Consider the following 25,865-nt stretch of genomic DNA (forward strand, 5'->3'; position numbering starts at 1 on the left):
AAACCCAACACATTTTTTTAAAGTTGTAACAACCACTATAGTTTACAACTCATGTATTTCTCATGCTTGAAATCCATGTGCTTCTTTTCTATGGTTAACTTTGAACAAACTGTTAAGTGTTAAACCTTTTTTAAAATTTCATTTTGTAGATCTACCACTGCATGCTGTTTTAATCTAAGTTTACAGAAACTGCTGGTTTTTCTTGTATTCCAACTTGGCCCAGTGAGAGACTCAGCTATTAACTTCCAACTAAACACATTTAAGAATGAATTTTGTCAGCACCAGTCAATTCAATTGCTAAGGGCAGTAATTACTTTATGGAGGCATTCTTGCTTATATTTAAAAGGATGCTTACAAAATATTCTGGCCACTACTTGTAGCTGCTTCATGAATGGCTGAGCTACATAATCAGCGTAACAGAATGGATTTGAATGGGAGGTATTAGCATAGACGTTACTCACCCTCACTGATCCAGAGCAGAACATTGAGGATCTCTACAGAGTGGTTTTGAGATTAGCATCCCCCTCTATGGAAGAATTTTGATATTAGCATTTTGAGTTGATACAAATAAAGGAGACAGGAGCATCTACTCTTATATTGTACAGTTACTCTATGAATGAGCATCTAGCAATATTCCTAATTATTTAATTCTTTCACTAGACATAACTTTATTAAGGGTAATCCTATTTGGGTCAGCTATTAAGTAGACAGGATTGTATACCTGAAGCAAATGTTTTCATCTTTTTCAAACCATTTTAGGAACATCGAGTCCCTGTTTTTGAAAATGGTGAGATGGAAAGATTGCCTAGACACTGATGAAGAAAATGTGAATTTTGCCAGGCTGGATGAACTCAACAAGATTCATAGTGAAGAGGAAGAAAGTCCAGGCTCCCAAAGCCAGGTTCACATGCATCACGTCCAGACTACACTGATTACAACTTGGGAAGCTGGATGGAATGTAACCAATGCGATTCAGGTAACTACACATTCCACCATTCACAACTTTCATATCTATTCATCATTTTCTTAAACTGTTTTTCTTTCACAATCTGTAAAAGTTTCAATTTGCTGCTCAAAATATAAATTAGTGAAGGCAATTCTTTTTTAAATTTTGATTGACCTGTTGGATTTTTATATATTTTAAAATATTTGAAGGGAGACATGCATCTGCTCATAGCCATCTCATATTATTTCCTTCTCTGTCCTCATCTTTTCCCTCTCTGTTGACGTTTGGATTGTGAGCTCCTGGTAGAGGAACATGGCTTCTATTTCTTTGCAAAACATCCTGTACATTGTCAATGCTACATAAATTATGAATAACTGCATTACAGTTTCTAATGCAAAACAAAAAAAGACTGAAAAAGTTCTATGACTACCCTGACTTTGTTGCTGTGTACTGCAACAATATGCACATCAAATGATGCACAATAGCACAACTGCTGATATACACTACATTAATAGCTTTGTTAATAGAATTGATATTTGCTTCAGTTCAATAACACTGATTTTTACTCAAGAAACTATAGAGATAGTGAATTTAAGAATGACAACATAACAAAAAAAAGTAATTATTTGTTTCCATAAAATCATGTAACTACAACTCCCACAACCTTTTGTTATTCATACACATTCACAATCGATGACTGCCAAAATTAGACAAAACACAGCAGAACTTCTACAGACATTGCCAATTTATGCTTGGCAGTACTTGAACTCAGATGAATATACCAGCTGCAGATTATCTGAGTAACTTGCAGCTTCAAGGGGTTGAATTCTTATGCTTTTTAGACAGAAGGACATCTGACAAAACATCTAGATTTTTCGATTTAGTGATCATATTTTAGATTGTCTTTTAGCTTAACAGTCTATCAGCTATAATCAATATGTGTAAATAATATATTATGAATCATTTTTATACTTTAGATTTAATATACTAACTTGCCAGTACAAACCATTACTTTCTCCGGGGCCTAAAACATCTAATCAACCAGTTTTCATAGACTACCAATTATTATATGAAAATATAATCTACTCGGAGCTAAGTGCCATAGAATGTATTACAACTTATTTCTAAGTAAATGTGCACGGAACTGGGGTTACACAAGATAAATCTAACAGTGAAAGTTCTTGAAGGCTATAAGGCAATTTGAGAAATCTTGTACAGTGAAATTTTGCCATTCCTTTCATATTCCAGAAAGCAACCTGGATAGGAATAATGTCTAAATAGCACCAAAGTATGCTATAACGCTAAGTAAGCAGAAGCAGTGAGAATATAATTTAGAAAATGAGATATCCTGGATTTTCAGATGATGGTAGCACTGAAATCAAATGGGGGCAGGCTCACCAAGTGAACTCTGAGATTTCCTCCATTATGAATGTAACATAGATATAGATTTCTAACTGATATGGTTTGCCTGATGAGAGTGTCTGGGTTGTCGATGGGTTTATGTTGACAGTGATTACCTGGCCATTATTAATCTTAATTGTTGAAAGAGAGTTGGAATTTTTAGTGAGGAGAAGTCTGATTTGTTTTTCTGCACAATGGGCTGCTTCCCTATTCTCAAGCAAAAATTGCTTTAAAACTGCTGGGATTTTACAGGAAATCCAGCTTTAATACTATGTTGGCACTCCAAGCCTTCAAAGAAATCAAAATTAAGAAGTGTGTTTGTAGCTTGTTTGGGGGTTTTCATACTTGGGTTAAATCCTTCAAACTTCAATTTTGATCCTAAGTTTAGATTTGTAGGACTAGTTTTGCAGCACAGTATTGTAAAATGATAAGTGTGCACATGTCCAAAGGCACTTTGATGATCCAGAATAAGACCACCAGCTGGAAACAACCTTGCAGTTTCCTAACATGTGGCTCATATTAAGCTACTGTTACTTCTGCCATAATATTATGATGACTACTTGCTTATTGCTCAGTATTGCTCTCCCCTATAAGATAATAACAGTGCACTAGGACTGGAGATGATAGAAACCCAGTAAAAAATTGAGGCAATTGTATCCTGCCTCTGTTTACTTCCTTTTTCTCCATTGTATTGCTACTATAGAGCAACTAAGTAAAACAAAATACTGTGGAGAAGATAATAGTGGCCACTGGGGAGGTAGATTGTGAGACCTCTTTATCATTAGGAATGCCTGAACACTTGCCAGGTTGGCTCATATTTGCTCACCAGCTACAGACAAAGTTGATTTTTTTGCAGAGTAACTCAGTTACACATGGACAGCTTGAGCCTGTTCAATGGGTTACTTCCTATACCCCGCAATAATGGAGGCATTAAACTTGCGCTGCCACCTCCTTACAAACACACAGTTATAAGCTGCGTGTTTGCAAGCTTTCTGACAGGAGACTCCCTCCCACATTTTCCCTCTGCCCTGTCTCAGCTTTTTGCTGAGATAAGTGAGATAAGCTGTCTCCAACTTCTCCAGAGTCTTCTTCAACATGGCAGTATGGGGCTTGGCCAATAAACATCAAGAACACATTACAAGAACGGCCAAAGTTTTTACTTCACTGCTGGGAAAGGAGAGATCTACAAGTGCCCATGGAATACTGAAGGTGACTTTTTCATGTTGTACAGACAGTCACTCCTGTAAAGAGAGTGCCAGTTTGGTGTAGTGGTTAGGAGTGCAGACTTCTAATCTGGCATGCCGGGTTCGATTCTGCACTCCCCCACATGCAACCAGCTGGGTGACCTTGGGCTCGCCACAGCACTGATAAAACTGTTCTGACCGAGCAGGAATATCAGGGCTCTCTCAGCCTCACCCACCCCACAGGGTGTCTGTTGTGGGGAGAGGAATGGGAAGGTGACTGTAAGCCGCTTTGAGCCTCCTTCGGGTAGGGGAAAGCGGCATATAAGAACCAACTCTTCTTCTTCTTCTTCTAAATGGTGTGGAGTGGATACAAACTGTGCTGAGTAGCAAGGTAAGCACGGCACCAGTTAGTTTTAGTCCAAAGTCAGAAACACAGCTCAGTCGCATGGTCATAACACAGTCCAAGGTTGGGGCAGGCAGGAGCCAAGAGTGTAGTCAAAAGCTGAGCCAAATGTGGTTCAAGAGAAATCCAGAAGTCAAAGCAGATGTATGTCTCTGAGCAGGCCTCTGCAAAGGTGAGCCAGTAATTACACACATTATATCCACACTGACTTGCAGTTGCAAACCATTTATACTGGACATGGTAATCCCTGAGTCTTGATTCTGGAATTACTTCCCATAAGTGGGTCTCTGCATTCAGCCTTCATCCTATGAAGATCTTCCTCCTTCTTCTAGTTCCCTGTGATAGTAGGCCTGCAGACAAGCATTATATCTTTTCTCTGTTGCTGTTTCTTTTGTTCTACTAGAGTGAGTGCTTCAGGTGAGCTGATTACTTGTTCTTCTATTAGCACTGATGGTTCAGGTGTGAGATGTTCATTGTCAGGAGATGAACCTTCTGCAGAACCTCTCTCCAGAAACTACTTCAGGCTGCTGGCTGGTTACATCTGTATCCAAACTTGCTGAGTGTGTCTGCATGGAGCCAGATTCCTGATCTCCTAAGAAGTCTTCTTGTACTGAGGGCTGACTCATGACATGCCTGCATTGCTTCCCCTCTGCTTCGAAGGCAAACCATTTTCTAAAATTCTTCCCCTGTACCATTTCAATTATGAAAAAAGCCTTTCAATGCTACTTTGTGTCCAGGAAGGGGAAAATATGCATACCACTGTTGTGCTTATCTGTTCTACTACTAAAACATAAGAAATCTCCAGGGAGTCATTCCTGACTGAGAAAATAGATTTTTAGTGTCCCCTTTCCCACTGCCACTCCAATTTATATTTAGTTTCTACCCATGAAAGCATTAGAGTACCCAAGAACACGTATAACCTAACCTTTAGTCACTTTTACATGCAGTGGAAAAACATAACATGTATATTTAGAAAATTAAGGAAAAAACTGAGGGAAATAATTTACATAACCATTATTGTCAACCAAACTACATGCAATTCAGCAGAAGGAAGAAAGCATATTACTATTTATATGCAGAGCTTAAGTTAGAATCATAGAATCATATAATCATAGAGTTGGAAGGGGCCATACAGGCCATCTAGTCCAACCCCCTGCTCAACGCAATATCAACCATAAGCATCCTAAAGCATCCAAGAAAAGTGTGTATCCAACCTTTGCTTGAAGACTGCCAGTGAGGGGGAGCTCACCACCTCCTTAGGCAGCCTATTCCACTGCTGAACTACTCTGACTGTGAACATTTTTTCCTGATCTAGCCTATATCGTTGTACTTGAAGTTTAAACGCATTACTGCATGTCCTTTCCTCTGCAGCCAATGGGAACAGCATCCTGCCCTCCTCCAAATGACAACCTTTCAAAAACTTAACTATCATGTCCCCTCTCAACCTCCTTTTCTCCAGGCTGAACATTCCCGAGTCCCTCAACCTATCTTCATAGGACTTGGTCCCTTGGCCTCAAATCATCTTCGTCGCTCTCCTCTGTACCGTTTCAATTTTATCTATGTCCTTCTTGAAGTGAGGCCTCCAGAACTGCACACAGTATTCCAGGTGTGGTCTGACCAGTGCCGTATACAATGGGACTATGACACCTTGTGATTTTGATGTGATGCCCCTGTTGATGCAGCCCAAAATGGCATTCGCGTTTTTTACAGCTGCATCACACTGCCTGCTCATGTTTCGTTTACAATCCACAAGTACCCCAAGGTCTCGTTCACACACAGTGTTACCTAGAAGCATATCCCCCATCCAGTAGGCATGCTTTTCATTTTTCTGACCCAGATGCAGAACTTTACACTTATCTTTATTAAATTGCATCTTGTTCTCATTTGCCCATTTTTCCATTGTGTTCAGATCTCGTTGAACTCTGTCTCTATCTTCCGGAGTATTTGCCAATCCTCTCAATTTGGTGTCTTCTGCAAACTTGATGAGTAGTCCCTCCACCCCCTCATCTAGATCATTAATAAATAGGTTAAAAAGTACCGGACCGAGCACCAAGCCCTGAGGAACCCCGCTACTCACCTCCCTCCAGTCTGATGAAACACCACTGACAACAACTCTTTGAGTGCGGTTCTCTACCCAATTCCCTATCCACCTATCTGAAAATCCAGATTGCAGTCCTTCAATTTATCCATCAGAACATCATGGCGAACCTTATCAAAAGCTTTACTAAAATCCAAGGGGATTTGAACTCATCCAATGCAGCTAAATGCCTCTCAACAACCTCTCTGTCCATGTCAACCTGCCACCCAGACACTATCCCTTGGCTACTGCCATCTCTAGATGTGCTTAAACAGATGTAAATTAGGCACTAAGCCTTTCTGCATTCTCTGCATCCTACGTTACAGTTTGTCCATCTGCACCCAACAGTGGGCCTATTGCCTCCTTTACTTTACGTTTGCTACTCACATAACTGAAAAATCTTTTCTTGTTACAATGGGCTTCCCTGGCCAATCTTAGCTCACTCTCAGCTTTGGCCTTTCTGATGATTGATCTACAGTGCCTAGTAACCTGTAGGTACTCTTCTTTAGAGCTCTGTCCTTCCCCCCATTTCCTGAACATTTCACTTTTCTTTCTTAGTTCCTCTTGAAGTTCTCTGTTCATCCAAATAGGCTTCTTAGAGCTCCTGCAGTGTTTTCATCTTTCTGGGATAGTCATGGATTGAGCACGCAATATCTCTTGTTTGAGTAGCGCACACCCTTCACATGCTCCCTTGCCTTCCAGCGTTGTCATCCATGGTATGACACTCATCATGTCTCTGAATTTATTAAAGTTTGCCCTACGAAAATCCTACATCTGCGTCTGGCTACCAGCTTCCTTGCCGCCCCCCCATCTCAAAAGGAATTCTATGAGGACATGGTCACTTCCCCCTAGGGTCCCTACTTCCTTCACCTCATCCACCAACTCTTGCCTGTTGGTCAGTATTAAGTCCAGTATGGCTGAACCTCTTGTGGGTTCATCTACCATTTGATAAATTAAATTGTCAGCCAGGCAGGTCAGAGAGTTGCATCACTGAGGATTTGGAATATGTTCAAAATGCTGCACTCTTAAAGTCCCCATCCGCACTAATACATATTATATACAGTTTCCAATCAGATATTTTTGTGCTTAGTGTTAAAGCTATTCCAAATGTAACTTCGGAGAACACCTCTAATTACCATGCAAAACACTGTTGCCCTTTCCTCAGGGTAGGGCAAAGTAACTATGTCATTCTCATTTGTTACACTCAGTTTCCACCATTAACAGCAATCTGATAGCTTTAATCATTCTTCTAAGGGCTGCAACGATTCCCCCTGTTCAATTCATTATTATTTCATATGACTTATCTTATTATCGTTCTATATGTGTGCTTACAGAAGATCAAGATTCCCTAAATAAGGCCAAAGTGAAAATGAATTTTAGCTTCCAATAGCAGACAATCTATAACTATGAACATCTAAATAAAAGGGGCAAGGGGTTGTGGGAGGAGTTTGGTGTTAAGGGCTATAGGCTAATCAGGTCCGTCATTGGTGCCTGTATACCTCTGATTGGCTCTCCACCCACTGGCTGCCCAATCAGGTTAGAACTCATGCCTCTAAGCATCGTCCCACAATTTTGCCACTTCACAGTCTCTGGCCCCTCAGACACCTCTCCTGAGTTGAGTGAGCTGCCAGGAGTGCATGGGGGCTCTTCAGCTTCACCCTCCTGAGGCAATGGTTCCTGCCTATAGAGCTTAGGGAAGCCAGCCTGTATCTACTCTGAGGCCATTCTGCGCAATTTCCTTCCATTACAGAGGAAAAAGAAGAGTGTTTCCTATCCTTGCCTTGGGAACATGCTGATATCATGTGGGGAATGACCCATTGCTTAGTGGTAAATGAGACTGAAGTCTTTCCAAAGATTATTTCGGGGTGCATCTTTGCCCCAATGTCCTCCTGATTGTTCTAGGGCAGGGATGGCCAAACTGTGGCTCTCCAGATGTCCATGGACTACAATTCCCATGAGCCCCTGCAAGCACATGCTGGCAAGAGCTCATGGAAATTGTAGTCCACAGACTTCTATCATCTCAAAGGGGAGAGTCCCCACCTTCCACTTCCCATCCCCAGGCTCTAGCACCCATTGTATTCCTGGATACAACGGGCTTTACCCCTAGTAAACTATAAAGAAATGTGGACCATCACCATAAAAATAAGTGACCTTTGGTTAGGAAAAATCTAGACAGATTCCGCATGGGGAATCCAGCGTCCCAGCAGCAAACCGGCAGCTACTTCCTCGATTTTAAAGCAAAAGGTATGGAATCCCAAAAAATGGTTTCCCCCAACTATCTGGCGCAAGCAAGAGGGGAGCACCCAGCAAGCCACACCAAGGAAATGTGTGGAGCTGAAGAAGTGCGATCTCCGCCTCCAGTGCCTGCCCTCATACCCATCTCCCTCTCCCTTCTACCGAGGACAGGGATTTTCTTTTTTTTAAAGCAAACTACCTGGAGCAGTGAATATGCATTAAATCAACCAGGCAGAGCAAAAAAAAAAAAAAAATCCCCACGAGTTAACATACAAAGCACACCTCTCTAAAGTCCTTTCCCCTAAAATTGGGAACAAGATTGCTTCAAGGCTAATAATTCCAAAAGGGGTGCCATTAAAAAAGCACTATGCATCTAATCATAGATGCACAGGCATCTAAACAGAGAAATTTTACTTTTAAAAAAGTTAGCTTGCATTGCAGGCCTTTTAAAACAGGGAGAAAGGTGATAGGCTGCCTGGCTTGCTTGACAGGCAGAGGAGAGACGTGTGTATAGTGCATTCCTCTCCACCACCATTTCAAGCTGGCATGCAGAGGGCCCAGAAGTGCAAGAAGGCAGGAGAGGGAAAGGAGAGAGCCAGGAGGTAAGGAATGTCTGGAGGCACGCTATTGAAAAGTGTTACACCATGGCGCTGGCGTAACACTATTTTTTTCAATGCGCAGAAATGCCTCAAGAATCCCAAAAAGAAGAGGTTTCTCCACAGCAACATGGAAGTGTTAATTTTTTTTAATGCTTTTATGTTGTGGCATTACCACATAATAACGCAGAAGTGCCCTTTAAAAATTAGGTGGCTTGGAGGTATGGAAGTTTGAGTCCCTGAAACAACTGCTGTGCTGTGATTGGTGGCTTGCAGTGATTGACAAGCCAAGGAGTGGGGGGGGGGAGAGAAGCCTGGTGCTGCCTGCACACTGCCTAGCATCTAGGACTTCTTGCCCTCCCCGAGTACCACTTAAGCCACTGCCTGCATAGCCTCCATGCCACCTGCATACTGCCTGCATAGCCTGCACACTGCCTGCATAGCCTCCATGCCACCTGCATTGCGTCCATCTTAAGAGGTGATGGGGAGGGCAAGAAGGCGTCCTGGATGCTGGGTGGCATGCAGGCAGCGCCTGGCTTAAGAAATACTCGGGTGAGGAGTCCTGGATGCCAGCTGGCATAAGAGGTGCTAGGGAAGGGAAGGGAAGGGAAGGGAAGGGAAGGGAAGGGAAGGGAAGGGAAGGGAAGGGAAGGGAAGGGAAGGGAAGACGGACTGTGAGGTGATTGCGGAATATCATGGAATGTCTGAGCAGTGGGGTGGAGAGGAATGAGGGGAGAAGAAGGGACGGGGGTCTGAGAACCAAAGAGGAAGGGAAGGATGCACTTAGTTAAAAATTACTAAAGAGAGACTTAATGCTGTTTTAAATGACAGGGAGGATCTGCTTCCTATGCTGGGCAGGAAATGGAGGGGGTAGAAGACTTCCTCAAGATAATTGTATCAAATAATAAACTTTGAATTTTATTTAAGCCATTTTGTTTTTCAATATCCAAAATTCTTTGTTTAACCAGTGCTTTGGCCTGCTCCTAAGTCATGGCCTGCTCATAAGTCAAAAGCTATGATTGTGAGAGGCCATGGAACCTTAATTTACTCCGTATGGATCTCAATCCAGAAGAAACATAATTATTCTGCAGGATCAAGGGTGTATAACCTTTTGGGGAAAAGACTAATTTTAACCACTAGAGAAAAGCAGCAGTTTTCATCCTAGCCTCAAACAAAACCATGCCAGCTTCCAACCAGATAGCAGTGTTAGAAATGCAAGTAGGAATGTAGCTCTTAATAATTTAAATTGAATCCTGCATAACCATAAGTTTAACATTCTAAGAAAAACTTAAAAGCGATATTTATATGGCATCTTTCAACCTAGGGATCACAAAAAAATTAAAGATTACAGAAGGAAGAAAGCAGGTACTGGTATTGTGACACAGAGCTATTTTTTTTGACATGTGGTGGGAATGTCCTAGAACCATTTAATATTGGACAAAAATGGTTCAGATTATATCAAATAGCCTTAAAGATACCATTGAACCCAGAAAATATGTTATTGAATTGTTTTTCAGAAAAACAATCAGAGTAACTCTTTATAGTACTTCATATGCTGACATTAGCAAGACATAATTTTGCCAGATACTGGAAAGAAAAGAAATCTCCGGACGTAGTCACAGTTTAATAACATCAATGAGATTTACTTATTAATCAAATTAACATATATCCAGATTAATTAAAATATGGAATAGTTAGATGAAATGTGGAACCAGGCACTCTCCAGAATGAAGGGTTTACTTGATGAAGTTCCAGAATGGGTTGATGTAGAGCAGTGGTTTTCAACCTTGGGGTCGGGACCCCATCTGGGATTGTCTGGCCCCTTCCCTGGGGTCGCCATGTTGCTCGCCGCCATGGTGGCGGACGGCGGCGTGTGGAGGCATGTGGTGGTGGCGGAGGTGGGAGAGGTGGTAGAGCCATGGCAATGGCTACTTCCATGCTGCCTTGATTGTTGTGCACATGCATGCGCACATGCATTTCAAGCACCTCAATGGCTCTTTCTGCAGCTGCCCAGCCTTCCCGGAGGGGCGTGCCAGTGCCTGCTGAGGAATGTGCCAAAACGCTTCACTCAGCTCTTTTAGAGCTGGCAAGAAAGTGACCCCCACCGCCTGCAGGTCCAAAGTTGCCCCATCCCACCCGACTCCATCTGGCAAGCTCCACATGCTCTGCAGCATGGCCACCGTGGAACCCCCCCCCCATGGTTAAAAGAAGGGAGAAAAGAGAGAAGCAGCGATCCAAGGGAGCAAGACGCACACCAACCTGGCCCAGAGTGGGACAGTGAACAATATGAATGTGGTGGTGGTGGCAGCAGCAGCCACCCCCACAGGCACGGCCATCGCCCCCCTCCAACCACCTCCTGTGGGGAGTCACCCATGGCCACAGCTGGGGGGGCAGTTGAAGTGCCTCTACATTGCTAACTGGCAGCTCATCCAGCTGGGTCCCCGCTGGGCATCAGTGCCAAAGTTGGGGTTGCTGCGAAGAAAAGGTTGAGAACTACTGATGTAGACAGTTTATAAATAATATGTAGTTTATTAAGGGGTCATCATTGTGAAGGGTTGGTTTTTATTGTTGAAACAGTTCCCTTTAAAAATGCTTGATGAATTTACTTTTTATGGAATGGGGGCTTAGGTGTATGATTTATAAATGACTTTTGATGGACATTTTTTTTGGACTTGGGGTATTGGTTGTATGTATCCTTTTGATGTGAATGTATGAACTTTGGTATGTATGTTTGCATTTTATTTTTTTAAGAAAAGTATTTAGATTGAATCTTTTCCATCATGGCACAATTTGAGGTTATGCTAAGGGGACTCCCATATAACCATTGAGAAAGAGACTTTGTAATGAATAGCTTAATAGCTGCAGGATCACAATGTCCCCCCTTAGACCAAAAATTTTTTTGAATCACCCTAGCACTTTTTTGTGCGTTTGAAGTAACATCTGATATATGGGCTTTCCTTTATCTTGATGCCTGAAAAACAACTGCTAGATACTTAAAGCAACAAACTGGCTTGATATTGACCTAATTCAAATACCATAAATACAAGTTTGGGTTTTTTTGCAAAAATCATCCTTTTGTTTTTGAATAGGCAACCAACTAAATGGTTTCATGGCGATATTGTAAAAGCAACTAGATCGTTCTTTTCAATGGAATGAGAATCCTCAATAGGAGTACAGCATAATTCACATAGAATAAAATAGAAATATGTCTATCTGCTGTTTTGTAGGGTGAAACTCAGACTTATCTAGATAAGATACTAGATCATTGATATATAAATTGAGCAGCAGTGGCAACAGATACCATCATGTTTGACCCTTCTCTGTTATTGTAGGATCTCTAAGGTGGCCCTGAAGATTACAGCTTATCTGTATAGTTGTATTTTCATGCAAGGATCACATTAGAAATAAAAGTCACCTGTCTATGGTAAGGTGACCACATTGTCCCACTTGTGGAGGGACTTCTGGGGATACCTGGCAAATTGTATTTATGTTGAAATTAAATATATATTACAATACTATTTTTGCGTTCTATGAAACTTTTTGTTGCTGCATATAGACCACATTTTAAATCAAGAACCCCCCCCCCCCCGGTCAATGGTGTCCCGCTTTACCAATGTTACAATCTGGTCACCTTAGTCTATAGATGAGGCTTCTAATTTTTGCCAAAGGAAATTTCTAGAAATTAAATCAGAGGCTGACTTTAAATTGATGAAAGCTACATACAGAAACACAGTAGGTCTTGAGGAAAACTTTGTAATCACATGGTCTAATAGGTCTAGTGTTGAACAACCCCCTCTAAATCATGCATGTTCTTCAAACAAGCAGCTCTTCTGTTTTATGTCAGTCTTTCATTGGATATGCCAAGCATACAACTTGCATATAATAGTTAATAGACTGATTAATCTGTAATTAGTTGGCTCTTCTTTGTTGCCCTTCTTATAAATGGAAACAATAATTACTAACCCCTAATGATTGAGTATTCTTCCCATCTTATCAAGGGTTGTCAATAGGAATACTAATACCGGAACTCGCCAATCTATGTTTCTTTTTAATAATTCCTTTAGGAGTGGGGGAGAAAACCAATGCCTGGAGTTTTGCCAGGGCTCCAAGTTTCAAGAACTGGGATATTTCTTGATTTTGTGGAGATGGCAGGAGGAGGGGATAGCTTTGCTTGCAGTGCTCAGATGTGAACTGAGGCAGCCTGACTCAAGATGCTGAGATAATTTAGGAGTAAACAGACTGAGCACTGCCTCCAAATTGCTAAGAATTATGTAAGATGATCCATTGCTCTAGATACATTTTGTTACCCTTTCTGTGCCTCTCACATCAGGGAAGCTGAATCAGATTGAGAGAAACAGTTTGTTCATGTGAGAATGAATGAGAAAGAGAATTGGCATTTACTGATGTCCTAAACTTAGTCCAGCCAGCTCACTGCTGCCCCAAAGCACCTTTCCAACCACTTTGCCAACCTAATGGACTGTAAAGTGGTTACAACTACTCAGATTGTTCCAGCTACATCTTTTCAAGTCAGACGATGGCACTCGATCAGGGAGCCCTTTAAAGTACACGCTCAAGGCAGGGCTTCAGATTTCTTTTTAAAGAAGCATGCTAGACTTTCCCCTCAAGACTTGGGAATCTCTCTCTCTCTCTCTCTCTCTCTCTCTCTCTCTCTCTCTCTCTCTGTGTGTGTGTGTGTGTGTGTGTGTGTATACACTCCCCTGTTTAGGTCACAGTACACTTGAAGTATACTTATGATAGCTGTTCCAGGAAATCAATACTGTGACAGAGAGGAGAAATCTTTTTGAAGCTTCTATTTGAGATTTTCCTCATGTTTTGGAAGAGCTATGAACCCAGATTTTCTCTTGACATTCAACAGGAATTACAATGCTTGCTGGGTACGTCTACAAAGCAGGCAAATCTCACATACTGACTTGTGTCATTAGCCTTATCATTATTCTTAGCAACAGTAGCTAAGTCACTGCAATACATAATGGCATGCCACACAAATATTTCTTGATTTTGATGATTTTTCTTATAATAATAGTGACCACCTTGTGTTTATTGTCAGGAGAGACACTTTGTTGTTTTCATTGGTGAATAAAACATGGAATAATTTGCCTACTTTGTTGATGTTGCTCTTTCTCTCTCCCCTACTTTAATTATTTGAAAGGTTGTCACTTGGAGGAGGGCAGGATGCTGTTTCTGTTGGCTGCAGAGGAAAGGACACGCAGCAATGGGTTTAAACTACAAGTACAATGATATAGGCTAGATATCAGGAAAAAGTTTTTCACAGTCAGAGTAGTTCAGCAGTGGAATAGGCTGCCTAAGGAGGTGGTGAGCTCCCCCTCACTGGCAGTCTTCAAGCAAAGGTTGGATACACACTTTTCTTGGATGCTTTAGGATGCTTAGGGCTGATCCTGCGTTGAGCAGGGGGTTGGACTAGATGGCCTGTATGGCCCCTTCCAACTCTATGATTATATGATTCTATACTTCAGCAAATCTCTTCATCATGTTCCATTTGCTGGTTGGCCTAATAAATATGTATGTTAAAGGAGATGTTATCAGTCTAGCTAGTAGAATTTTGGTTATGCGTTCATGTTGATCTCCTGTAGGAAATGCTATCACAATTGAATCCCACCCCCCATTTTTTCAAGCCAGGCAGAGCACACAACATGGTTCTCTGTACCTCTATTTTAATTCATAACAATGCTGTATGGTGTAGCTCATTATAACAAGGTATGGATTAGCAAGTTGTTCTCCTGAGTCCTAGGCTGATGTTCTAACAACTCCATCACACTGGCTCAATCAAGTACTGTGCTGGAGCTGGAATCTGAAATTCTTCCCACACCCCACTGTCCATTACTTGCAACCTAATGATGGAGATGATATATAAGACTTAATACTCACCTGCCTTGCATAACAAGATCAGTTATACATATATATCAGTTATATAAGCAATCTTATAACAGCAAACTTAGATGTTACCTCCTTTATACATTATGCTTAGGGCTTAATTAATTTAAATGCATCTTTGTTCTCTGTTAGAGGTTTAAGAAATTAGACATAGTCTAGCAAAGAGAAGTGGATTGCTTGAACCTGGCTTTCTACTATTGCCTGGATACAAAGCAGTGTGTTCTGTCTGACACGTTCTACCTGTCAGTTCCACAAACTTGACCTCAGGAGCCCTGAATCATGGAACACTAAAAGCCAAACTGCATAATGCAGTAGACAGAGAGGTTCTACCTGTGGCCACCAATGTCATTTTAGAAGGAAATTTAGCTATTTAAAGCTTATCATAACACACAAGCTTGCTTTCCCCCCTCTACACCTCTTAAAGCATGGAAACAGCTACTCCCCCAGTGAGTTTGGGCCTAGGTGTGAGTGGTCCAGGTAAAACTGCCTAGATGGCCTGGGCCTGGATAACTTGCTTGATGTGGGAATTCTGTATTCTTGGTTTCTGGATTCATTGTTGGGTTGAGCTTACTCTTTCACATAGCACTTATGCTTTATAATATTTTTTTAATCATAACCCCCTGAAGATAGTCAATACTATTTTTATTTGAGAACAAGATCCTGTGCAAATGTTCAAGGCCAGTTCTTATATACAATCAAATTTCAAAAACAAATTGTATCCTAAAGCCATTTGTAGTAGTTGTGCCTGCATGCTGCATAATAAGCATAACCAAGTTATCAACTGATCTCTATTTTCAAGCAAGGCAATTTTAACCTACATAAGCATTTAACTTCATAAACAGTCTTTCCATAGATATGTGCAATGCATGACTGCCCTACTCTCTGTCACTATCTATACAAAATATATTTAAATTGCTTATCTCATATTAACCCCCCAAAATGAACTATTTCCTTTTCTACTTCTCATTGCTAATAGTTTACTGTATTTTAATAGTACTTTGCAGGTATATTAGCAGTTCATCAATTGCATTTTTATGTCAGCGTGACAGAGGTATTTAAGAATGGTATTTTCTGCTAAGATGTTCATTTTCATGTATTCTTCAAATAAAACCCATAATTTCAAGGTTCTTATTCCTCAGTGTTGTCCTCAAGCAATACTATTTAAAAAACTGTAGTAAGTTGTACATCCTCCCACTTGTGTAATAAGTTTGGGGTTGCCTGCCACAAAAGCATTGACTTTTCAACTCCCTTCACTCTCTGAACTTTGTTTTCTATGTAAATAATTTTCTTTACTAAAAGAAACAGCACTTCAATGCCAGAATTCCATGACTGACAACCCAGGTGGAAACTTTTAGAGCCAAGAGTTTTTCTCCCGCTCCCTAGAATTTTTTCCCTCAGATTAAATTGTCAGTGGATACAGGGCAGTGGCTGTTTTTTTTTTAACAAAGAAGAGTGACCCCTAGTGTTTACTAATAAAGATTCAGAAATCTGACCCTACTTGCTCAGAATATCCTAATGATTTTTGTAGGGAAAACTCTATAGTGTATTTATCACATTGCAGCTTTCAGTTGTAGCACAGGACAATGCTTTCCCCTTCTACTTATGGCCAGGGTTAACTTAGCATACCCCTCTATAAATCCAGCCACTTTGGGAATAGCACAGTGCTCTGCTTCAGTAGGCAAATAGTGCAATTCTAGAAAACCCAAAGCCCTAAACAGTTTTTACAAAGAATACCGAAGATGACAAATCACACCCTAAGTGTGATCTGTGTGGAATGTTTGCACCGAGTGCTAAATGGGGGGATAAAAACCTTTCTTCAACCACATTTCTTACTACATGGGAAGACAAAGTGGAGGTGGGGTAGGAGAGAAGATAGACTACTTGTTTGACAACTCCACAGTTCTGCTAAGAAGCATAAGACATGCTGTGGTCAATGTCATTTTTCAGTTCCATTGATTTTACTAGGAGAAAATTAAGCATGATCTTTGCCACTCTTAAAAATATAGCATGCCTGTGGATTTAATTAGTAATCCAGTTCACCGTCCCCTAAATGCTTAAATCATTTTTGAAAACAAAATCTATATTTTAGCAGAAGAGTGAGAAATATGTATTTGGCTTTTTTTCAAACTAATATGCATGTTTTGAACATTAATGCAGTAATCCAAAACTGGCATGGAGTCAAAGATTAAGATTTCAAGCTAATCTATTCTCTTTTTTGCCTGAATGTGTATTGAAACAATTATCTCTTATTATTATCTGTTGTCCCTTTGCGATAAAATGAACCTTTTGGTAAATAATGTGGACATATCCAAACGTAATTTCAGCATCAACAGTATGTATCACCACTGCACATGTTAGACTCTGTAATAGGGTTGTGCGATTCGGCTGCCGAAGCGGCCGTTCCGTCCGGGCGCAGCCAGCGCCGCGCCGCGGGGGGGGAGGGTGGTGCCGGCAGCGGCGTGACAGCGGGCGCAACCATGCAGGTGCCTGCGTGGTTGCGCCCGCTGTCACGCCGCTGCCGGCACCGCCTTCCCCCCCCCCCGCGGCACGGCGCTGGCTGCGCCCGGACGGAACGGCCGCTTCGGCAGCCGAATCACACAACCCTACTCTGTAATGTTTACTCGTCATCTGTTCTACTTAATATTTCTGATAAGGCCTTGGAGAAGAAGCGTGTCTCATAGCTTGAGTGCCACTCAGCTTAGGTGCCACTCAGGGGTGTCCTGCTCCTGAGTGCCTCCTCCTCCAACCGGCTTGCCTGTCTGTCCAGTGCCAGCCAATCACCTCCTGTCCCCCATCCCTGACCACCCCTCCTCCTTCCACTTCCTTCTGAAGTTTGGAGGCTACAAATCCCTGCCTGTGAGTTCCATAACAGCTGTCTGCAGCCTTTCCAGGTCCTGGGGGGAGGGGGAGACCTTTGGCAGAGTTCTTCCAACATCACCCCCAATCTTATGCCTGTTGTATTCCTGAATAAAATTGGCTTGGCCCCTAGTAGAATATATGTTGAGAAATCGGTCAGAAATATAACTGTCATATTCTCTTATTTTACATTATGGATAAAGAGTCCACAAATTGACAAGAATCCCAGAAGACCATTTATAGTAGCCCATACTTGTGGGATGGGCTCTCTATGGTAATTTCTAAGGGGTACATGATAGTCCTCGCAATTCAGAATTCATGTCTCATTATACTTCCATGTCTCTGTCACACATCATCCAGCATAAGCCTGTTAGCTTAACCCCTAGAGGTCAAAGTTCTTACAGATGGCGGGAATGTCTCAAGACCACATTGTACTTAGCCGTTTGTGGTCTTGGCAAGGCAGAAGCCATATGGTACATGATCATGTGCTGGTAAGCCAGGGATCTCATCTTATTCTTTGTTGCCAGTTCTGTTTTTGTTTTTTTCCTCCTTTCATAACATTTTCTTTCCTTTCTCTTTACCCTTTTTCCTCCCAATTGTTTTTTTCTCATTCTCTTAAATACTTTCTTGTCTGTTTTTCATTTTCTATATACTATACTTTCAGTCATATTTTTCTGGTTGTTTTTTTGCTTTCTTTCCTTTTGTGTGACTGACCTATATAACAATTGGCACCCATATCAGACTGTATTTGCATTATTTTATCTGTGGAGACCTTTTCAAATATATTGTCTGTTCCTGAGACAATAAAGACTTAGAAGTCAGCAGATGCTGACCTACCTTGAACAATGAGGTGGTTGTGAGCTACTTTATGCAATGGTAGTGAAGATTTTCATGTTGCCATTCTAAACCGGAAGTTATTTGTTGTTGATTCGATTACAGAGACAGGGGGTTTCATATGGTGAATTTCCTTCTACTAATGAACTGTCTTTGAAGTGCTGTGGTCATTTCAAGTAGTGCCACTCCCCCCCCCCCTTTTGCCACTAAACTAATATATCACTTTGGTGCTATTGCGGCACCATTGAGATGCATTAATTCCACTGGCTCAGAATCCTTTTCCAGAATGGAAACAAATTTGAAAATAGTTCCATGTGGCCCAAACGGCTTTCTAGCAAGAAAGGCCATCTTATGTAATTCTGTGTTCAATACAGGAAACTCAAAGCTAGAGCATGCTTTTTCTGGAATTCAGGTTTCATTGATGGCTTGAAATGTTATTTTCCTCCTAGATTTTGCTGCAGCAGGCATTGAATTAATTTGTACAGGTCTGCGAGCTCGAAGGAGGCAAATTACAATCACTCCTCAAGGACAATCTTTAAAACAACATTGGATAAAGGTGTTATATTCTTGGCAAAACCCGCCAGAAAATGTACAATTACATGGAAAAAGGCAAATGAATTTAAAATAACAACATTTTGAGGTTTCTTTTCTCAGGCACCATTTCAAGGCCCACAATTACAAGGCATGGTTTTCTCCATATTAAAAACAAACAAGTGAATGGAGTTTAACTTCAGGCAGCATTCTGCAACACAAATGTTTTCTGTTTCATAAGAAATAAAATGAGGAAGTAGAAAATAAAATACCTCAAACCAAGAAGTTTTGGTAATGGTGCTTTATAATATACAAAATGCCAGGGGCACACAAACTCTGGACAGAAATGACTGTCAGTTTCTCAACTAGTAATACATTTTTATAAAGATGAAAACTTCTTAACACACAGTACTTCAAATAATTTCTAGGACAATACATTTCCTACGAGAAGACAGAAACAATCTTTTTGAAAGGACATTATGAAGCTGTTTTCTTGAGTGTTTATAGAATAACACCCTACCTCTTTTTATTCTTTTAATTCTCATCTCAGTCAGGTCTGTAGATATATTCAAGTATGTAGCTGTAGAAACATTTAGGATTATCACCACAGAAACAGAGAAAGGTTAATGGAAGCTAACCTTTGCAGTCCTGTGATTTGTTCTTACAGCATTCCTGGACCACTGGTAAAGTTTAGGACTTTTAAGCTATTTAACATTTTCTTCTAATAGCTGCATTTTGTACCCTTATTTCAGGATTGCTCTGATACTGAGAAACAGTGGCTCATAGCACAAGTACTAAACTCACAGACATGTACTGATTGGATCCTCATCCCCTTGGTCAGCACAACCATGCCAAGGATATTTTATGTTGTAGAGATTTGCTATTATTGTAAATGCAACCAGAGCAACACCATGTAAGCACAAGATGTTAGAATAAGATTCTGAGGGTGGGGAAGATTCAGAGAAGTTTAAGAGTCACGGGCACCTTCATTCTCATAAGATGCTATCTTTATTTTAAAGTGCAAACCAACTGTCACTTTTGTTATCTCACAACCATCATATGCCTTATTGAATACGATGGCTTTAATGGTCAGCCCCCAGACTTTCTCTTCATTTGCACCCAAACAAGGTGCCACTTTGAAGACCATGGCATCTAAGTAACTGCCACTGTCTTTTGGGGATTGGTGTTTTTTGCATTCTATCTGAAAATCTGCTGGTCCTCCAGAAAAGGAAACTAGGGGTACCAAAGTCATAGGACCTAGATCGTTCTGTGGAGCCAAGAAGCCAGCCTACCTGCCTAATATTGCTCTCAAGTAAAAACAAGGGGAAAGCTGGCATGATAATCAATTGAGCAGCCTGAAAGATTGAATCTGACTCCTAGGCCTATTCGGCACATGATAGATGATGCATGTTCAATGCACTTTAGAAGTAGATTTTCCTGTTCTGCACAGAAAAATCCAGCTGCCAAAGCACATTCAAAGTGCATTATCCTATGTGTGCAGAATGGGCCCTAGAAGCCTCTGAGGAACACAGATCACTACCCTTGTTTTTACCATTAACTATAACAAGTTCTTTCCTGCCGCAAAACTATTTTCCAGTTAAGCGAACTGCTCAAGGGACAGATTTTGAATTCCTAGAAAAGCTTTTTCCTGGCTTGTTTTCTTATGTATCTACCACCCCCACTCCCAAAGGGCAATCCTTCTGGGACTTACAAATAAGTAACTACCACTTGCTTTACTTTTCTCACTGAAAAAAAAAAACCCTTCCCTAACTTTCTTCCTAAGTTATTGTTCTTGAATCTTCCCTAAATATTTGAAGAAGGTCCAGAAGTTGTTTTCTTTAATCCAGGGACCTGTGATGGTTCTTCACAGCCCTCAAAAGATAGAACAGATTAGCTATGGATCTAACTGGAGAGATAAAACTAAAGTCAAAGAGTAACTAAAGCCCTGATCCTTCCTACTGATGTCTTTGATGGAATGGGCAATGTCTGGTGTACAAAGAAGAGAAGGCCTGAAGAGGGGAGCAAGAAAATAATTTGATAGCACAGTGAGGTCAGCACCTTCTGCTAAATGTCATTACTTGTCAGTCTCCAGATTGCTACTCTTAGGGCAATGCCCTCCTTGGTCCCAGCAGTTCTTCACTTCGACCATTTCTGCACTGCAAACTTTGCTGCCTCGGGTCTCATGTGGGAGCACAAATCCGGGCCAGACGAGATGCACCGGGATAAATGCTCCCCGTGTGGGAGCAGGACGAGGCGGTACAACCCAACCTGGCTCAAACTCCAGCCTGCAGCCCAGCACAAAGCCTCCAGTGTGGAAACAGTCTTCAGTATCTTTCACTCTTAGCCAGTGATGTAGTTTGGATACTATCTCTGCTCTCCTCTTCACTATCAAGTATATTAATTTAATCAAACACTGATAGCCCAGGCAAACCCAATCTCATCAGATCTTGGAAGCTAAGCAGGGTTGGCTCTGGCTAGTATTTGAAAGGGATACCTTCAAATATAAGAGCCTCTTGTGGCGCAGAGTGGTAAGGCAGCCGCCTGAAAGCTTTGCCCATGAGGCTGGGGGTTCAATCCCAGCAGCCGGCTCAAGGTTGACTCAGCCTTCCATCCTTCCGAGGTCGGTAAAATGAGTACCCAGCTTGCTGGGGGGTAAACGGTCATGACTGGGGAAGGCACTGGCAAACCACCCCGTATTGAGTCTGCCATGAAAACGCTAGAGGGCGTCACCCCAAGGGTCAGACATGACTCGGTGCTTGCACAGGGGATACCTTTACCTTTACCTTTACCTTCAAATATGGTTGCCAGGTCACCAGTAGGGATGGGTAGGTTTGTTAGATCCAGATTGGAAAACTCCTGGAGTTTGGGGAGGACTGGGATCTCAGTGGGGTGCATTGCCATACAGTTCACCCTCTAAAACATCCATTTTATCCAGGGGAATTGATGCCTGTTGTCTGGAGATGAGCTGTAATTCCAGAGGCTGGCATCCCTACCTCCAAAGACTACTAGAGGCATGATACAGAGACAGGCAACATTAAACCACCTCTGACTGTTTCTTGCCCCCCCCCCCAAAAAAAAGTCACTGGTGACTTCATAGCATTTTCTATCACCATGCCACTTTAATCAGGTTGTGTCCCTTCACTATATTAATTACTCTGCCAACAGTCTTCACTGCATGGAGTGAAAGTGCAGAGATCACCAGTGGAAGCTTCCAAATCAACCTCATGGGCAGTCCAACAGGTGACACAAAACAGTAGCAGAGCCTGCTGATGCCCATAAAAAGAACAGCATTTAATAATGTAAGCCACAATAGATATTACATAAAATTATAATTATTGCTACATACAAATAAAATTAAATTTAAAAACAAACCAGTGTTAATACACTTCCAAATGTATCCAATCAAGAAAAATCTTTGTTTTTAGTGATACATATAGTTTAATACGTGAATTAAAAACTCTAATTTTGCCTTCAAATGTTCTAGATCTTGGCATCTTTTTTACTTTCCAAACCTGAGCTAACATTTACCATAGCTTCTTGTTTGTGTACAGGTGTGCCACAGATGGATATAATCTTCAAAAAGATCAGCAGGTGAAATAGGACAGGGAGAAAAGACAGCAGTAAGCGGGAACCATAAGACAATATAGATATTTATTGGTGAGAAATGTCCTGAAGGAGTAAAACTCAGGTACAATGAAGAGGTAATTTGTTTGGCATCTGATATAAAATGACTGTTTTTTCATTAGAATATGAGCTCTATCAAAACCTAATTCAGGCAATTCAGAGAAGGAAAACCCCGGTCCTGCTATTTTAGAATCTAGAAGTTGGCACCATGGACTTATAAAGAAATCAAAATGTGACCAAAGCAAAGGTGGAGAGAGGGCCAGAGAAAAGTGTAAGAATACACTAAACTTTAAGGCAGCAAACCAAGCAGATATAGCAAGCGGTTTCATGCCAACTTCAAGGTGCAGGACTGATGAAGCCACACTTCTGAAGCCACACTCTCTGACAGCTGCCAAACATAGCTCCACTACGCTAACAAGTTGAGCTACTGCCATTAATTCAGTGTCTATGGACCTAATGTTTCTCTGGCTATTTTAATTGAATACTTTAAATGACATACTCAATATTTAGTTTTTCCTAAGGTGCTGAATGTCCTTTTTTCACATGTATTTCAATTATTGTTGTATTATTTTGTGCTTTGTAGACTTATTTGAATAAATCAGTGAACAGGGATAGAATCTGCATTAATTCCCACATAATATTAACAATTGCTAGAAACAAACGACTCCCTTGGACTGCAAGGCGAACAAACCAGTCAGTCCTAGAGGAGATCAGCCCTGACTGCTCCTTAGAAGGCCAGATCCTGAAGATGAAACTCAAATACTTTGGCCACCTCATGAGAAGGAAGGACTCCCTGGAGAAGAGCCTAATGCTGGGAGCAATCGAGGGCAAAAGAAGAAGGGGACGACAGAGAATGAGGTGGATGGATGGAACACTGAAGCAGTCGGTGTGAACTTAAATGGACTCCGGGGAATGGTAGAGGACAGGAAGGATCATTGTCCATGGGGTCGCGTTGGGTCGGACATGACTTCGCAACTAACAACAACAAGAAACAAACTTGTACATTCTTGCTAATCTGGCAGAGGAATTATACCATTGATGCAACATCTTGATCCCATCTTCTCACAGATTAAGACAGAATGAGATAGAGCAACTGAAAAAAGAAGAAAAGCAGTCCTAGACAATCTGAAACAGTGTTGCTTTCAGCATCTAGTTCAGGGAGAAATTTTCTCCTGTTCATCATTATCTCCTTCCAATCTTAATTACTAACAGTGCCATTTTGTAGCAAAGCATCCCCTATTCTCCTCAAGTTAGTGGATATAGAGCCTAATTTGTTCCATCTTGCAGGTGTTTCTTATTGTGCTCAGCACCCTACAGGCCACTTATGATCTTCAAGACCAAAGTATGGAATGGGCTAATTGGTTCTCTGTGAGAACCTATGTGTCATGATGGGAGGTGGAGAGTGAAGAGTGGTGAAGTAACCTTCCAGAGGGTTCTAGCTAGAATGCATTGTGAATAGTTGATTATCACCTGCCCCAGGTGTGTAAAAAACTATAACTGGCCTAGGAATCAGGAGTTCAGCTAGCAAGCTCAGTTATAGATGGTACAAGGCATCAACAATGACCTACTTGTTTGAACTATATTGTAGAGAACACTTAAGCTAAGGTGCGAGGCTGCTGGAACATAAGAATGTGCCATCTAATGGAATCTTTCATTGTACTAGATAGTTAAGCTAGCATTTCTTGTTTTCTGAACCTGGTTACTTTTGAACTGCATTGTAGTCTTAACTTATTCTTTTATTCTTTTATCTTCTGTAAATAAAGTAAATACCGTATATACTTGAGTACAAGCCAATCCGAATATAAGCCAAGGCAACTAATTTTACCACAAAAAACTGGGAAACCTTATTGACTTGAGTATAAGCTGAGGATGGGGAATGCAGCAGCTACTGGTAAATTTCAAAAATAAAAATAGATACCTATAAAATTACATTAATTGAAGCATCAGTAGGTTAAATGTTTTTGAATATTTATTTCAAAGAAAAGCAGTAAACTAACTCTGTAAATTCAAAATAAGATAATCCTCAATAGGATTATCACATGAACCTACCCTACTGTCCTCCAGTGGAGGAGCTCAGGATGACCTAAGCGCTTAATCCATGCTCTATCATCACAGTCTCCCCCCAACAAATACAGCTATCCAGCCTCCCCACAACAAATGCAGCTATCCAGCCTCCCCACAACAAATACAGAAAAGTCAAGAGGATTAATAGCTGTTGGTTTCTGTACCCTGCTTTTCACTAACCAAAGGAGTCTCAAAGCAGCTTACAATCACCTTCCCTTCCTCTCCTAATGCCAGACACTCTGAGAGAGCTCTGACAGAACTGCTCTGTGAGAACAGCTCTGGCAGGAGAACCAAACAGAGGCCAGCAAACCAGAGCAGAACAACAGTACCTGAAGTTGAATACCTCCTACAACAAGTCCAACAGCTACAAAACTGGGAGAATGGACAACTCTAACTACAACAACAGTGCCCCCCCCAGAACAAAACACTGAAATAAAGAACTGTAAAACTGAACACTGAAAGAAAGAACTGAAGAATTTTAAAAAAGAAAAAGCCTTCTATGCTTTACCTGGAAATGTTTTCCCCAAAAACATGCTTTCCTATAGGCTAACTTCCTCAGCTGGCCTCCCACAGCATCAGCACGCTGTTTAAAAGAATTTATTTCATTGCCATATATACTTGAATATAAGCTGATAGGCCTTTTTCAGTGTAAAAAATGTGCTGAAAAACTCAGCTTATACTCAAATATATCTGGTATATAATTTACAAGAGTCTGTTTCTTGTGTGCACTTGCTCTAGGAAGCCAAATGGTGCAGCCTTGGACTCCTTGACAGCCATCCTCAGCAAAGTTAAACGTTTCTAAACCCATTGACTTTGTTGGATTTAGAAGGTATAATTCTGTTTAGAGGGTATAATTCTGCACTGTTACTTTATTGAAATTTAAGTTGGAGTCAGTCTCTGAGAGAACAGCAGGGTAGATGGTAATAAACACATCCCCTGCAGTTATTCTCATGCTGTTAAGACATTAATCTAATAAAGATAACTTAACTGCATAAATAATTTTCTCCTCTTTTTCAATTGCATTTTATGAAATGAGAAACACTGACAAGAGTGTGACTGATGTCTATGCTACAACTTAAAACTTTGTTATATATAAATAGAAAAAGTCAAGGAGGGCTGTTTATCTGAAATTGAATCTTTTTTTCATCCACAGCTATTGTTCAAGAGGTTTCTGGTTTCTGTACTAATGCAAAGCAAATGG

The 25,865-nt window shown here is 41.1% G+C and overlaps 1 protein-coding gene across 1 annotated transcript in view; it reads left to right on the forward strand.

Annotated features, from left to right (window-relative positions):
- Nucleotides 1–391: 391 nt before the first annotated feature.
- Nucleotides 392–25,865, forward strand: part of LOC143824679 (vesicular inhibitory amino acid transporter-like) — a 31,601-nt gene continuing 6,127 nt past the window's right edge. The window contains exons 1-2 of the mRNA XM_077312208.1: nucleotides 392–438; nucleotides 760–976. Of these exons, the coding sequence (XP_077168323.1) occupies nucleotides 392–438; nucleotides 760–976 (264 nt within the window). The remainder of the gene's footprint in view (nucleotides 439–759; nucleotides 977–25,865) is intronic.

This window comes from Paroedura picta, chromosome 1 (genome assembly GCF_049243985.1).
Source record: "Paroedura picta isolate Pp20150507F chromosome 1, Ppicta_v3.0, whole genome shotgun sequence".
Classification (NCBI taxonomy): Eukaryota; Metazoa; Chordata; class Lepidosauria; order Squamata; family Gekkonidae; genus Paroedura; species Paroedura picta.